The 15,139-nt window shown below is 34.6% G+C and overlaps 1 protein-coding gene across 4 annotated transcripts in view; it reads right to left on the reverse strand.

Annotated features, from left to right (window-relative positions):
* Positions 1-472: 472 nt before the first annotated feature.
* Positions 473-15,139, reverse strand: part of LOC110097619 — a 19,473-nt gene continuing 4,806 nt past the window's right edge. The window contains exons 2-13 of one of the 4 annotated variants that reach the window (XM_020824111.2): positions 12,497-12,671; positions 11,695-11,807; positions 11,463-11,564; positions 10,073-10,142; positions 9,484-9,539; positions 7,456-7,506; positions 6,858-6,962; positions 6,660-6,704; positions 2,939-3,050; positions 2,057-2,259; positions 1,126-1,212; positions 473-1,017 (exon numbers count right to left, since the gene is read on the reverse strand). In XM_020824111.2, coding sequence (XP_020679770.1) covers positions 844-1,017; positions 1,126-1,212; positions 2,057-2,259; positions 2,939-3,050; positions 6,660-6,704; positions 6,858-6,962; positions 7,456-7,506; positions 9,484-9,539; positions 10,073-10,142; positions 11,463-11,564; positions 11,695-11,807; positions 12,497-12,671 — 1,293 coding nt within the window. In that variant the 3' untranslated portion in view covers positions 473-843. The other 3 variants (XM_020824110.2, XM_028701262.1, XM_020824112.2) reach the window with 3 other exon arrangements.

Consider the following 15,139-nt stretch of genomic DNA (forward strand, 5'->3'; position numbering starts at 1 on the left):
TAAACACAAACTTTGAAAGTAAATATTATAACTATATATTTCTTTATTTAAAAAATATATATTTAAATAGTTGACTTCTATTAAAATATAAAAAATTATATTTTTACACTAACTCTAAATCTTTTATTTTTGTATATTTTAATTTTTAAATTATTTTAAAAAAATATTATTTAATATATTTCTACTTTTTTTAATCATTTTTCATAATTTAGTATAGCAAGTAGCCCATTTAAGTGAGAACTTACAATAATATTTTTTTTTTTAAAATAAGTGATTCGCTACTTCGCCAAACCGACAAATGACTCAACAAGTTTTAGTGAATATATGTCGCCCATTTTGATGGAATGACTTTGCCTCTTTTTAAATTTATTTTTTATACTTAATTACATTATTAAAATTTTAATAATGCCTCATTTTAAAATTTGTCCCTTTATTTGTTCCAATTCTTTGAGGTAGGTTTTAAGTACTAAACTAAGCGTATAATAAACCTTTACACAAATTATTTCAATCAATATCCACTTCACAAACCCTAAACCCTACCACTAAAAATACATTCTGACCCATTACAAAATGGATGGTGCAAATAGACTAAAATTGCTAGGATAGGCTTATACGAAGAAATCATGAGAGCTAGATTCCTTCCACTAATGGTTAGTTTGGGATAGCTTTTTTGTTGCTTCTTAAAAGAGTTTTTTAGTATAAATTTTTTAATTATTGTATTAAAAAACTACTTTAAGAAACAGGAAAAAAGTCATCCCAAACGAAGCCTAAGTATACATTGAAAGCTTAGAGAGCTTGGAGAGGAGGAATTTTGAGATTTATGTAACCTGCCAGATCTTTGTACTAGTCGTCATCGGCATTCAATAGACCATCAACTCGCAGTCGTCTTCTGTCAAAAACAGCTCTGAAAGATTCACGCTCGGCACGGAGCTGTTCGTTGAATCGCTTCTTGGTTTCTAAGCTGATCCGTCCGGTAATCTCAGCAACGGTATTATCTTCAGGTAATGGGTTGGACTTCTGTAATAACAAGCAGCAGCACATAGAGTAAATCCTTCCAAAACGAGTTGATGAAATTGCTTATAATTAAGAGAGAGGAACTCATTGAGGAAGAAATAGAGAACTAACCAGATTGTAGCCAGCTCCTGGGCCAATTATCAAAGATGATGCACTTTGTTTCTTGTTGGTACCTATTGAAAATCCACTTGTATCAACCTGAAAGTAACAAAATCAATTCAAACAAATTGCTGCATCAGAGGTTCAAAAACATAAATCTTAATCCGAAAAGGACTTAAATTCTAGAACATGGTAGAATTGAAAGGATTTTTGTTAGACCGGGCCAGCCGGTCCTACGGGACTAGCCCATGTGAAACAGGAGGAGAAGTTCCACCTCTTGTACGCCCGATCCGACTGCCCAAGTATAACAGAGCTGCTTAGGAAGGTTTTTAAAGGGAGTTAGGATGGAAATTTCAAAGTAGGGGCTGTTTAGAAATTTCCTTTTGGATTGTATAATTAAACAATTTGTTTTCCTAGGGTTATGACATCTTGAATTAAGCTGAAATTTGAGATTTCTTAGGTTTTTGGGCTCTAGCAGCATCTAGAGATTTGGGAGAGAGAGATCCTCCTCTCAAATAGAGGATCAATTGTATCTTGTTATTTTCCTTCCGTTAGTTGATTATTCCAATAAAAACTACTGTTTTCCAATTTTTTGTTCTGATTGGTTGATTGTTCTCGGTGTTTTTTGTCAAGATCGTTAAGTTTAACTTGAAATCTTCAAGTGTTTCCTAACAATTTCATCTTCAAAGATCGTTCAGCAACATATTATTCAGCATATTTACGTCATAAAATGACATCAATATCGTCTAAAATGTTGTCTATGCAGTTCATAAATTTTGGCATTCACTCATCTAAAGTCAATCATCATCATCATTTTTAATGTTCAGGGAAACTCTGACGAGAAGTAAACTAACAGGCACAGAACAATACTTCTTATGCAGTCACCAACTTGATTAATTATTTGTATCACAAAGAACATTATGGAATCAAATGCAAAACATACCTTATCACCCCAGTGAACAAAATTTACACCCTTCCCATATGCTTGAATCAGCCCAGAAAGCGCACTTGTGTTTCCAATGGCACTCTTAGAGTCATGTCGATCAACAGACAGATCCTTGGACCATTTACTTCTTTCCAGTTCATTTTTCCCTGGAACGATCTCCTCTTCTTCAGTACTCCATCTTTTACCCAATTTAGTTGATCCTAGATAAAAATTAAAAACAATTAGAATGCCATAGAAATCTATAATCCTATGCCACATATCAAAGGCACTCAAGAAAGCCAAAGTAATTTTTCATGAAGATAGAATTTTAAACACGGGATTACACTCTGGGTTTTTTTATCGGTACTTTCTAGCCTACTCATTCAAGCCCATGAGAATCATTCAAGACAGGATATGATACCAATTTATGGAATATTTATTTACTCTCTTAAGTAATTGTACAATGACGCTGCTAACCATTCTAGTCGCCTCCACATGATAACAAGATACTGTTCACAATACTACAGAAATCTGGTAAACTAAAATAATCAGTTTGAACATTATTCTATTATATTTATGAACTGTACTTTGGTAGGCTCGACTGGCAAAAGCAAAACCAGACAGTCTAAAGAAAAAAATCAAACGCACCTTCCTACTACCGAGCAAGTCTTGAAAATGAAACAAAAATTCAAGCTTGGAATAGTAAAATGAACATAAATTACACAGAAACTGGTTTCATTCACTATGCATCATTCCTAAAAGTTTCTGACGGAACAAATCAACATAGAATGTAAGAATAAAACCTTGCATTGCATTAAATAAAAGATATCAGATGAGCATAGAAATACTGCGGAAATATAGAATTAATAAAATAAATGTGGAAAGCAACTTATTGTGCACCATGATCAGATTCCTGTTCGAATGATTTTGGTTCTGATGAGTTGCAATCATCATTTTCCTGCGAGTGATGCGCTTCACCATCCCCTGCGGTATCATCCGTATCCATGTCCACCTATTAATAATAAATAAAAGAAAACATAATTCTAGGCATCTAGAAAAGGGGAACTACAGACTAGTACAACTATTTCGTGTAGTATGATTTAAGGGAAATCCAATACATTGGAAGAATTCTGTTTTAAAACAGATTAAGAATAAACAGAAATAATAGAAGCAATCTGAAAAAGTAAATACGTTGGGAGATAAAAACAATCAAACTGCCCTATAAAACTATGACAGCCTAATGAAAATTATGTGTCCCTCATCATCAACAGCAGATGCTTGTCTTCTATTACCATTCATTCAAATTGAGAGCAGCATTTACCGTTCATTCAAGTTAAAGATGAATAATTTTGAATAAATTCTAAACATGTGATATATCACTTGTCTTTCCTAATCTTCCAAATAATTTCAGCAATCCACCTTTACTCAAATGCCTCCACCAGCCCATCATCAACAATTGTCATCTAAAACTTAAACAAATATAATTATTTACTTTTTAATCTATTACCGCACAATTAAGAGTATAGAAACCATAGAGATCTCAGTGATCTTGTCCGCTGAGCTATCCTTACCTTAAGAGAACCAATTTCACCAAGAACTTTTTGAGTGGGTAAACAACTTGAAGAAGGGAAATGCCAAATGCTTTTAAAAAAAGGCTTGCCATATAGAATAATAGAAACATGTCCCAGAATTGTATTTAAGAAATAGCAGTCCATTTATCTTTTTCTAAAGAATAGACAATTGACAGAATTAGCACGACATGAAGAAGCAACTAAAATGCTTAAAAAACTAGTTTCAAAAACCAAAGTACTAAAAGCAGTCTCAACAACGAGAACTTTTATAAGCTTCACGTACAGCAACAGTGCCCGGTAACAATCATATTTTGCCTGCCTTGCCATCTTATACCCTTCAAGTTAGGTACATTAAAGCATAAAAACTTTTAGAAGGTAAACTGGACTTGGGACAAGCATAAATATGGCTAACATATTGCAAGACATTGACCAAAAACTTACCCAATTAGATGGGAGACGGATGAAATTTTTCACCCATTTACCTGAATAAGCAACCACAATGCCATACATAGATGGTAAACCAATTGAGAACAAGCCTTCCCGATAATCATACGAAACACAAACATTAGCTAACCATATGCGAACAACATTAATAAATCACACTAACAGCTAAACCTAAGATAATGGTTCCACCATAACCAAGCTCATCACTTCCCTTCTCAACCACTAAATCGGAACCATCTTTCCAACTCTTTCCCAACACTTTTCAGCCAATTGATGAGCCCCAACACACTTCCATTCACAATAACACAGCCCAAACACCTAGATTTGACTCCCTTTGTCATTAGCAATTGCTGCTAACAATTAACTGGAAGAGAAGCAGATACCAATGAAATTGACAAAAAGCTATGTGAAGCAGACATAAGCAGTCTTGTCACAAAGTAAAGGCTGTCTGTAGTGGTCAGGACCCCTCTCCTCCATTGATTTATCTGGATATCCTTCGATAAACTCTAAAAAGTCGAGATACATCAGTTGACCAATGACCAACATATCAATTCGTGCAATGACAAACCAACTATAAAACCCAACAAAAGTACCAGATTAAAGAAGATCAAGGATTGAAGGAAGAAGAGTCTTGTCCGTTAGATTCAATCAATAGGGGATTTGAATCACAGCCCCTCCCAGTCAAACCAGCCCCGTTGGCATTATAGCCAATAAAACAACATTCCAAAGTATAGTGTAGCTCATCCTTTCTCTCATACCATAAAAATAAGAACTTTTCTTAATATAGATTAAGAGCAGTTGGTTTCCTATAATTAGAAAACATCACTTAAAAAAATGATTTTGTTTCGCTTGTTTGTTTTTGAAGTTGAAATATCACATTCGAGGGCTTTTGAAGGTGTTTGTAGAGTTTAAAATTAATGTTGATTTCCAAGTACATTAAACCAAATGATAATCTCATAAATTCATTATTTTTCAAAACATATTTTCTAATTTCAAGCAATCAAATGGGCCCCATAACTACAAAAAAACACAAAATCACACCAATGCAACGTCAATAATGCCCAAAGCTATTCTTATTTCTGCAATTCTTATGCTTAATGCTAGAAGCAGTAATGAAAAATCTTCTATTTTATATTATTATATTTATGTCTGACTGCTAATAGATAATAGCACGTGACTTTATTTTGTTTATTCCTACTACAACCAAATGCTTTTACCATTTTTCCACTGTAGACCTAATTAGAACAAATAAATGATAAAGAAATAAAACACTTGAAGGAAACCATCCATTGTATTGCAAGACTTTCTCCTCCTTCCTCAAGCATCTCTAGTCTATCTTCTAATCTTGCCTCTTCTCTTCTCCTTGTAGATCCCAAGGCCTTCTAATGGAAAGAGAGAGATTGGAGACAAGAAAACCAAAGGAAGAGGGACAACGGGGATAAAACTAAGCATGAGATAGGCTACATACACCAGCAAGGTAAGAAAGATGATGTAATTAATGATTGTAAAGAGGCAAGCCCCCAATTTTGTTCCACATCCTTTTTAGGGAAAAAAAAAGCCAGTGACCGGCCAGCATGCCTATCTGGCATCCTCGTAAGTTTAGCTTTGTCACATCTACTAGACCAATTTCAAAAATGAAGGATTAAATCTTAGTCCATGTGCTTAATTCACTGTATATGCTTCTCCGGTCTGGCATGTTCATGTTACCACAAACCAGGGCACGCCAAAGACAATCGTTCACACTGGGTTAAAATGTTTCTCAATTTGCCATTTCAGCATCGTTGCAAGTAGATCTTCAAAGTTCAGCAGTTGCCAAACAGAGCTAGGGTATTTACAATGGATTCTAAAATTTAGCTCAATTAATAGCATATCTTGAATCTCTCTCTACAACAGTATAGTTCTACCTAATGAGAACCACGGAAAAGGGATTCTTCATATTATCATGGCCTCAAACTATGCGCCAACGCACAGATACCTTTGTTATGCCATCTGTAATTAATCTTTCCAGTCTGCATCAGAACATTATTCGATAATTGAAGTTAATAAAACTAGGAGCATGTATATGCTCAATAATGTAGAAAGGGGCAATGAAATTAATAAATTTCAACCAACTGTATGAAATACATTGGGTCTTCTCAAAAAGTCATATTTATGCAGCACGAGTTTCTAACAATTAGTTTTTCTCATAAATGCAGAACTTATATTATAGTTCTCCCTAATAATACTTCAAAAATAATAATAATAATAATAATAATAATAATAATAATAATAAATTGTTTTATTCCATACAAGAAACAATCGAGTTTCACCAAACCTTCTTAGGTTTAGTACATAGAAACATCTCAACTGAAAAATTTGCTCCTGAAAACCGTAAACAGCATTTGCATAATACATTGGCGTAATTGTATATCAAAAATCTTACACATATGATATATATCAGCAGCGTCAATGCTTTATGATCCATCATTACATTCTCTAAGCAATAGAAAGAAGAGTAAGAAATTCATTTGAAGCTGAAATAAACCATTGACGCCATAAATTCAACTAAATCTAATTATGACAAGAAGAAACAGGTAAGGAAAATTGAAAATTTTGCACTAGATTACCTCCTGGATGGATTGGTCAATCAGATCATCCCCACCAAATAATGACTGCAAAAGAAAATAAGAATATAAATAAGCTGACAGAAAATTCAAACTAAGTAAAATCAGTAGCAAAGGGAAATTGAATGCAACAAGAAAAATATGAACATGATATATATCATCCATAAAATAAAAAAAACAGGTAATATCCATATGGTAGACCTGAATATCCAGATGCAAATATAAAGGTGGTGCTTCTTCCCACTGTTCAGCCATTTTTTGTATATCAGCCAGCTTGAAACCATGAATGTTCCTGGCAGCACAACCCTGTTTGTTTCCCCATACATGTAAAAGAACAAACCAAAAGTAAATCCCCCCAAGCATTGAAATCACTAAACAAACAATGAACAGAGTACTGCTGCCATTATAAGTAAAAAGCAAGCAAACTTCAATGAACAGAGCACAGAAAACCATAAGCACATTGATTCAAATGATGTGGACAAAAACTTCCATTTCTTTAAAATGCAATATGCGTTTTCAAGCATAGCTATATCTCTAAAAGACCTTCCATAAAGGGGTGCAAAATTCATTGCATCAACGCCACAATTTGCATGTTTTCCAAATTTTGGCGTTAAACCATATCAAACGCATAAAATTTCACTTTACTTTGTTCTCTCTTTGCAATTTTCTAAGAAAATAAGAAAAAACTAATGTGAGAAAATTGTGATTCACTTTGTTAGTGATCCTGCATATTTGCAAGCAAACTAACAGTCAAGGCTAAAATCAATCATATAGAAATGATTAAATATCGGAAGCTTACCGCTGGATCCTTATATGTAGCTTCGAGCAGGTACACTTCGTAACCCAACCTCTGTCACAAAAATGTTTCAAAAGAATGAGAGGGAGAAACTAGTTGAAAAAGAAAAATCTCCATAAACAAAACAATTGATAACTACCAGTAGAAATAATTGGAATACTTAAAAACCAACTTTTGGCATTGATTGTGATTTGTTTTGGATTTCAGAGTACTGATCAGTTAAGTTCCACAAATGAATAGAGAAAAACAAACAAAAAATGTTCAATACTTGAAATACAAAAGGATAAAACCTAAGTTAAAAAAACCATCAATGTGTGAAGGGAAGAAACTTGAACAGGTTGGGATTGCCAGATTTTCAATGTAAATACCAATTTGAACTCCCAGCTGGGAAGGTGGGGAATATATCTAAATTTATTGAAAAGCAAACAGTTAAAGATAGTAAAATATAAGATTAAAGGGTGCCCTACATCTTCCAAAAAAATTGTCACCATTTACGGTCGGTCAAAAATTTTCTAGAATACTGATAGAAAAATGAATTTATACAAACAAAATGAACTATCATCTTGTTTGTTATGAAGATTTGCGGTTGCATACTAAAACTGACATACAATCTGACTCAAACTTCCCATGAAATAGCAAAGTGTCATCTTAGCTATCATTTTTATTTTTTGCATATCACAGCGTAAAAAATCTTTATGCATGTTATGGAAATATCATAGCATGGCATGCAAAACTACACAACCATGAACATTTTAAGAAAAAGATGAGCGATATCAATTTTACATAGGATCGAATCAGTGACTAGATACCCACATGCATAAACCTGAAGTAGCCAAATACTATGGAAATAAATTATACGTATACATTACTTTGATTCATTCCATCACAGAGCCAAAAAGAAACATCAGGTTGTTAAATAATAGTCCATTAACCAGCGCCTACTTTTTCTATCAATTAACTAGATACCAATCATTTTATATTAATGTTCATTAAATCATATAACTGCAATACCAAAGATCACAAGAAGTTTCAGAAATAGAATTCATCAGCACACTTCACCATTTTCAAAAATACTTACTTTGGAAAGCTAAAGAATGAAAATATATGTGAGAACTCACTCCTAGAAGATCGTGCCAAAATTACAACAACAACAACAACAAAGTATCAAAGAAAAACAAGATGTATAAACTCTATTGAGTGAAATATTGAGAAAATATAAAGTAACCTAAAGGACACTTTATTCATATACTAAAGGAACTTAAGCAGCTTGAGGTATATGTTACTACTGGTCATCAACACCCCAACCATCACAGCACTGCTACCGCCTCCCCTAGCACCCGAGTGAACAGTTTCAAAATCAACACCTCCTTCAATTGTGCTTTTATAGAAAATGTTAAATTGATGATCAGTTGGTTGATATATTCATGATATTTTCCATTTCTGAGGAAAATTTAAATTGAAGGTCAGTTGGTTGATATATTCTAATTATTTTCCATTTCTGCAACACCATCCAATGTAACCAAGCATTTCCAATATGACTTCAGTGGTCTAATAAGGCAAATGGCATTAAAGGTAGAGGTAGCAGAGTTCCAATCCTCAACTTGCTAGTCTAGGTGGTGTGTACAACAGGAATGATTATAACATAATTATCCAATACTTTAAAATAGAATGCCAGGGGAAAAATAGCAAAATATTAAAGTAGATTCACTTTTTTAATCAACAGGGGTACTTATAGAACTTAGCACAATAAAACAGCGGCAGATTATATCTAAGCCATAAAAGGAATTCGAAGGGGTGGAAAAAAACACTAAAAACTGCAATAAGCAATTCAGTAATTAGAATATGAACTATAAAAACAACCTATCAAACTATCTATTTAAAGGTATATTAGGGATTCTGCTTTGACATTGTCAGTTTTCTGTTCTCTATGTTTTGAATCAGACATATTCCATGCATTGCAATTAATATTCAGAACCGACTTAACATGAATGGAAATACTCACAAGTTTCACAAAAAGAGAAAAGGAAATACCTTCGCTATTGCCCAAAACTGAGCAAAATCAGCTACCCGCAGATTGCGGTCATCCACTAAACGAGACAAACATACCAGCAAGAAATTGGTCAGTTGCCAAACAATGCTGCACCAGTCGTTAGCTAAGATGAAGGCAGTGCACACTTCATATGCGCTGCATCTCACTTCTCTCAAAATCACACTAAAATAGTGAATGTGTTGAACAGAGAGACAGGTTAGAATTTTTGGGCAAGTCTCATTAAAACTTCACCTAACTGTCATTAAGTTTTTCAACTCCATCTAAGGTAAAGGACTTGTTTCCCTATGACATGCTCCAAAACATTTGAATATTTGCGCAACAACAATTGCCAACATATGTTTTTCAAAAAGGGTGTGCCTTATAGAAGATGAATCAATATCAATAACGAAATTTCAATAAATAATAGACAAAGATAATCTTAATAGAAATTCATGACTTCTTCTCCAAAGGAATAGGAGACATCTCAAAAGAACTCTTGTAATAAAATGTAAAGGAAAATTTAAAAAAGAAATATTTAACCCTTGTGCTTGCTGATAAATAATAAAAGCACGGGAAGCATTAACAGCATACCAATCACAAAAGTGAAAATCCCATCATCCATTGTCTTCTTGAATGCCTTCAACATACTTGATCGATAAGCCTACAAAAAAAGCATAGCAATCCACCAGTTGAAAAGTACGATCAATAATTTTTATAATTAGTGCATATATTTCTATAACTTCTAGAACCTTTTATAGCATATGATATTAATCAGATTAGGACAATAAAGCTGAGTAACAGGCGATCGGTATAATATTAGAAGATAAACTATAGCATGATTTTTATTCAGAGCCTTCCCTTGTTATGCCCCAAAATAAGGATTTTAAGTTATTTAACTCATAACATCATCTGCCAAAAAAATATGATGAAATCGAGCCCTGATGAACAAATTGTGTATAACTAATCCACTTGTGCACCTACGGTAATGATATTCACGAGAAAGCATGACGCTCTATATGAAACTTCTTCAATATAGATGTTTTCTTAAAAATTTTAACCGCAGTCTTAAGAAAATTGCAGACATTAAAAATATCTCTTACTACAGTGACAAAATGTTGGCTGTAAAATGCTAGATGTCTAATTCCATGCACAACAAATGGCAAAAGATACACCAATAAGACAGATATTGGGATAAATGCAACATGCGAAGAAACCACCAAAAGCTCAATAGTACAAACATGATTACATTGGTGCAAAAAGGCATGCTAAAAAAGTATTAGATTTAACACAATAATATCATTAATGGATGGATGAAGAAAGAAGATTCATGGAGCCAGCCCATATTAGTTGGAGTAAGGCTCATGATGACTATCAAGTTTGTTTCTAGATGCTTGATTAGTCGAGCAAGTAGACTGTTGAACTCTGAACCTCAAAACAAAAGGATGTTGGTAAATGCGGCTGAGTCCACCTTCTAATGAATTAATAATCAAATAGATAAAAGAAATGTATTGAAAGTTTGCTGGCAGGGCTTCTAAAAAACAGCAAACATCTCAATATCTCTTTAGACTTTAAGGGAAAACAAATGATAAAAATTAATACAGTTCAAAAAAATTAATTGACCTAGATAAATAAAGCAATAGAAATGATGGGAAATCAAAATCTAGACAAAAGTAATCCTTTTACAATAGGGAACAGGGAGAGCGAAGAATAAATTTTGAAAAAAAAAACTACTAGACAACAAAGTACCCTTAGAAATTAAGATATGAAAATAGTTTTAATCGATGCATCTGGCCAAAGAAAAACATGAATAGAAATACACCATCATTCATAATTTATCTCACTTCATCCAGACAATGACCTGGAATACAATTCTTAAGATCATGCAAGATTTCAAATATGGAATGAAAAAGTATTAAAACACCTATGAGAATAACGTGGAAAAAAATAATTACGTAGTAACAAACTAAATGACAGGAATTACCTCTTCCATTTCAGGCTCATAGCAATACTCGATCACTTTCTTGGTGATCTGCTTCTTGCTTCTGACAGGGCCGGTTGATTTAAACCCCTCATTGTCTTCAACCTTCTAACAAGCACAATAACCGGATTAAAATTCATAGAGAAGTTATGCTAGCAAAATTAAAACAAAACACATAAAATACGATAAAAAATATTAACTGCAGGACAAAAAAAAAAGAGATAGATCCTCTTGCCTTTTCAACTTCAATCATGAAGTAATCATCCATTGCATGAATTCGAGGTGCGTTTCCACCATTTTCAACCTCAATATCGCGTATTGCCTTTGCCAAGTAACTCTTTCCACTACCTACAGCATCATCATGTCATACATTAGTAAGTAGATCAAGAAATGATAGCTACTCTTGATTAATGTAAATAGAGAGTACCAACCCAAAAAAAAAGGATTCTAAATTAGAATTTGAAACAAAGAAAGATGCAGTATCCTAAAAATAAAAAATAAAAGCCAAAACTGGATAAAAAGAAGATGCTCTAAAGCTTCATTTGTCTCACATCCTTAGTTGCACACAAACAACGACTTCATTTTGTTCCTGTAAGAAGATGATTTCCTTTACGGTGTCAGATAATGCCCAATATTTCTTTTAGGTTGAGATTGCCCCATTATGCTATAGCAAACATAGGAATAATCCTTGATACATTCAGCAAATTAGGCTATGAACAATGAAAATTTCCCTCTTCAAGGAGAAAATTCAATGAATTGGATACAAGTTGTCTCTGGTGAAAGATGAGTTTTAATTTGAATTTAATTGCAGTCGATGATTTGGTGTTATCTAATATTTTGAAGCAAGAATTTCTAATAATGTCCTTAATGAAAAATTCCTTATAGTTTTATTTTGTGAAGCCAGCTTGACTCGGAGTTGAATCAATAATGATTTGATGGTAAGTCAATTCATAATTTCCCTTCACCATTTATCAGCCATACTATATCATGGGATGACAGTCAAACATATTCACATGAAAAATCAAAGACAACAAAACCTGGAAGTCCTCGAAGGATTATCACAATACGATCAGGCCGCGATGCTCGATAGGGCTGCTTAAACAAGCGAGAAGCATCAACGTAGGCAGGTTTTTCTTTGAAAGACTGCTTCACTGGAAAAGAGGGCCTTCTTTCATCAAAATTTGATGAAGGCTGATGGATGAACGGTGAACCCTGCATCAAAATGGATTTTGTTGTCAAGCTCTGGTTTGTAATCTTTAATGATAGAATATAGGAATCTATGCTAACGCGATTACTAAGAAAAATGGAGCTTGCTGTCAATGCAAAATCATAACATGAGAGAAATTCAACAAAATAGGGAAGTGTAAACTAAAATGCAATCATTTGCACAGATGTGAAGGTACAATCAGCACAAAAAAATGTAATACTTAAGCTAAAGGTAGACATTTGCTAGCCCAACAACATCACATTAAAAGTACCATTTAATAACCTTAAAATCCGATGGTATATTTGAAACATATTAATATTTAGAATATGAGAGCTTCAGAACATTTAGCCATTCAAAGTCAATGAGACAGCTAAAAAAAAAGTTTGGGGAAGAAGGCATACAGCATATAGGGTTTTATACTAAAGGCAATTAAAAGCTGATGATCTAAAACAACCTATATTGTCTGCAAACCAAGGGCTTCATAAATGCCAAAAAAGAGTTCCCTTAAATTAACATCCCTTTCCCGCTTCTAACCAAAGTTGAGGCCATAAACATCGCACAAGCCAAATACAACAATTGTGTTGAAGAAAAAAAATTTCTAAGAATTGTAAAACATCCTTGGTTCCATTGCAGACCTTAGTTATTCATCATCACAAACTTTCCTATCAAAATTCAACAGGAAACTACAGGAAAACCATTCCAAGTTAAATTAGTACATCAAAGAATGTGGCAACAAAATAGGACAAATAATGACTCGGAGATGGCTGCTTCTTTAAGAAAAAATACAAAACACGGCACTCCAAGAGATCACTTAAGGCAAAGCATTCTGTTAGGTTGTCCAAATGTACCATATAAAAGCTTTCCTTAGCCTATCAAACAAACAATTGACTGATTAAATATAATAAACCCCAACAACAATCTAGCACAAAATCAATGTTAAGTTTCTTCCTGGTTTCCACGATAGCAGATTTAAGAGGAAAGTTGGCTGCATTCAATCTTAATCTATGATGAAACAGTAGTCTCCCAAGGCATAAAAATGAAACAGTTGGTTTCCAAAGCATCTAATTAATCAGACAGAGGCATCCTAATAGCATTTTAGGTCAGAAGGAAAGCCCTTCAAATAAGAGATGCTGGTTACAATTCTTGAATCCCTTAGTATAAAAAATGTTTATTGGAAGATCATATGGGAAGATTGACAATAGTCTATGATGCACCGACACTTCTCCTCAAAGAGGCATGCAGTGTCCGACACGTATCCAACACGACACGCGTCCGATACTCCTCCGACACGTGTCAGACACACTGCAAACATGTCCAATTAAAAAAATATTAAATACAAGTTGGGCACATGTGTCTAACACGCGTATCTTACATATTTTATCCACAACACCAAATCAATCGCCCACACTTAATACCTCATTCATCAAATATTTTCATTTTCATCTCTTTGGTGGGTTACAACTTTGATTTCATAACAATGCTCAATGTCATCTCAACATCAACGTCTGCGTCATTACAACATCAACATTTCAAAATGATCTCCATATCAAAGTCTGACATTGTCTTTACATTGATGCTCGATACTAGCAATTTTTACGCTCACAACTTGACATCTTATCTTTGTCCAATGCCTTCCTATGATGCACCGACATGCCTCTTAAAGAGGGTATACAGTGTCGGACACGGACACGCGTCGGACACGGCATGGACACGTGTCCGACACGGCATTGGTGTGTCGCAATTTAAAAAATTAAAATTAAAATCGGACACGCGTGTCCGGTTATTAAATGAAAAATCGTTCATTCTATTTTGCCTTTTCCACGAACTAGAAGCTCTATTTTCCCGATCCACGAAAGAAATTTTCTAGGGCGGACCAGGAGAGCTCGCAGTCGACACCAAATGGAGCCCGCTGCCTTCGCCTCTCATTCCTTCGTCATCTCTGCTCGAGCCGAGGCCAAGGAGAGCTCGTCTTTCCCATTCCTTCATTCTTGCATGATTTCTGTGTTCATCCGAGGCAAAGTTCGCAATCAAGGCCAAACAGAGCACCTTCTGCGTGCAAGAGAGCCAAGACCTGTAAGTGGATTTTGCCATTTATTCTCTTCATTGTTGAAAAACGTAATGTACATGCTCCGTACCGCTCAGTGCATGCTCGGTATCGCTCGGTACCACAAGGTACTGCTCAGTACATGCTCGGTACCGCTCAGTACATGCTCGGTATTGCTCAGTACATGCTCGGTACCGCTCAGTACATGCTCAGTACCGCTCAATACATGCTCGATACCGCTCAGTACATGCTCGGTACTGCTCGGTACCGCTCAGTACATGCTCGGTACTGCTCAATATATGCTCGGTACTGCAAGGTACATATTCGGTACCACTCGATATCTTCCCGTACAAACAACTTACGAACTTAAAAACAAGCAGGTCAAACCCCGCCAGGGGGCAGCGCCCCCTTGGACCCCCGGCAGACCGG

The sequence above is a fragment of the Dendrobium catenatum genome, unplaced genomic scaffold (assembly GCF_001605985.2).
Source record: "Dendrobium catenatum unplaced genomic scaffold, ASM160598v2 fragScaff_scaffold_1659, whole genome shotgun sequence".
NCBI classification, from domain to species: Eukaryota; Viridiplantae; Streptophyta; class Magnoliopsida; order Asparagales; family Orchidaceae; genus Dendrobium; species Dendrobium catenatum.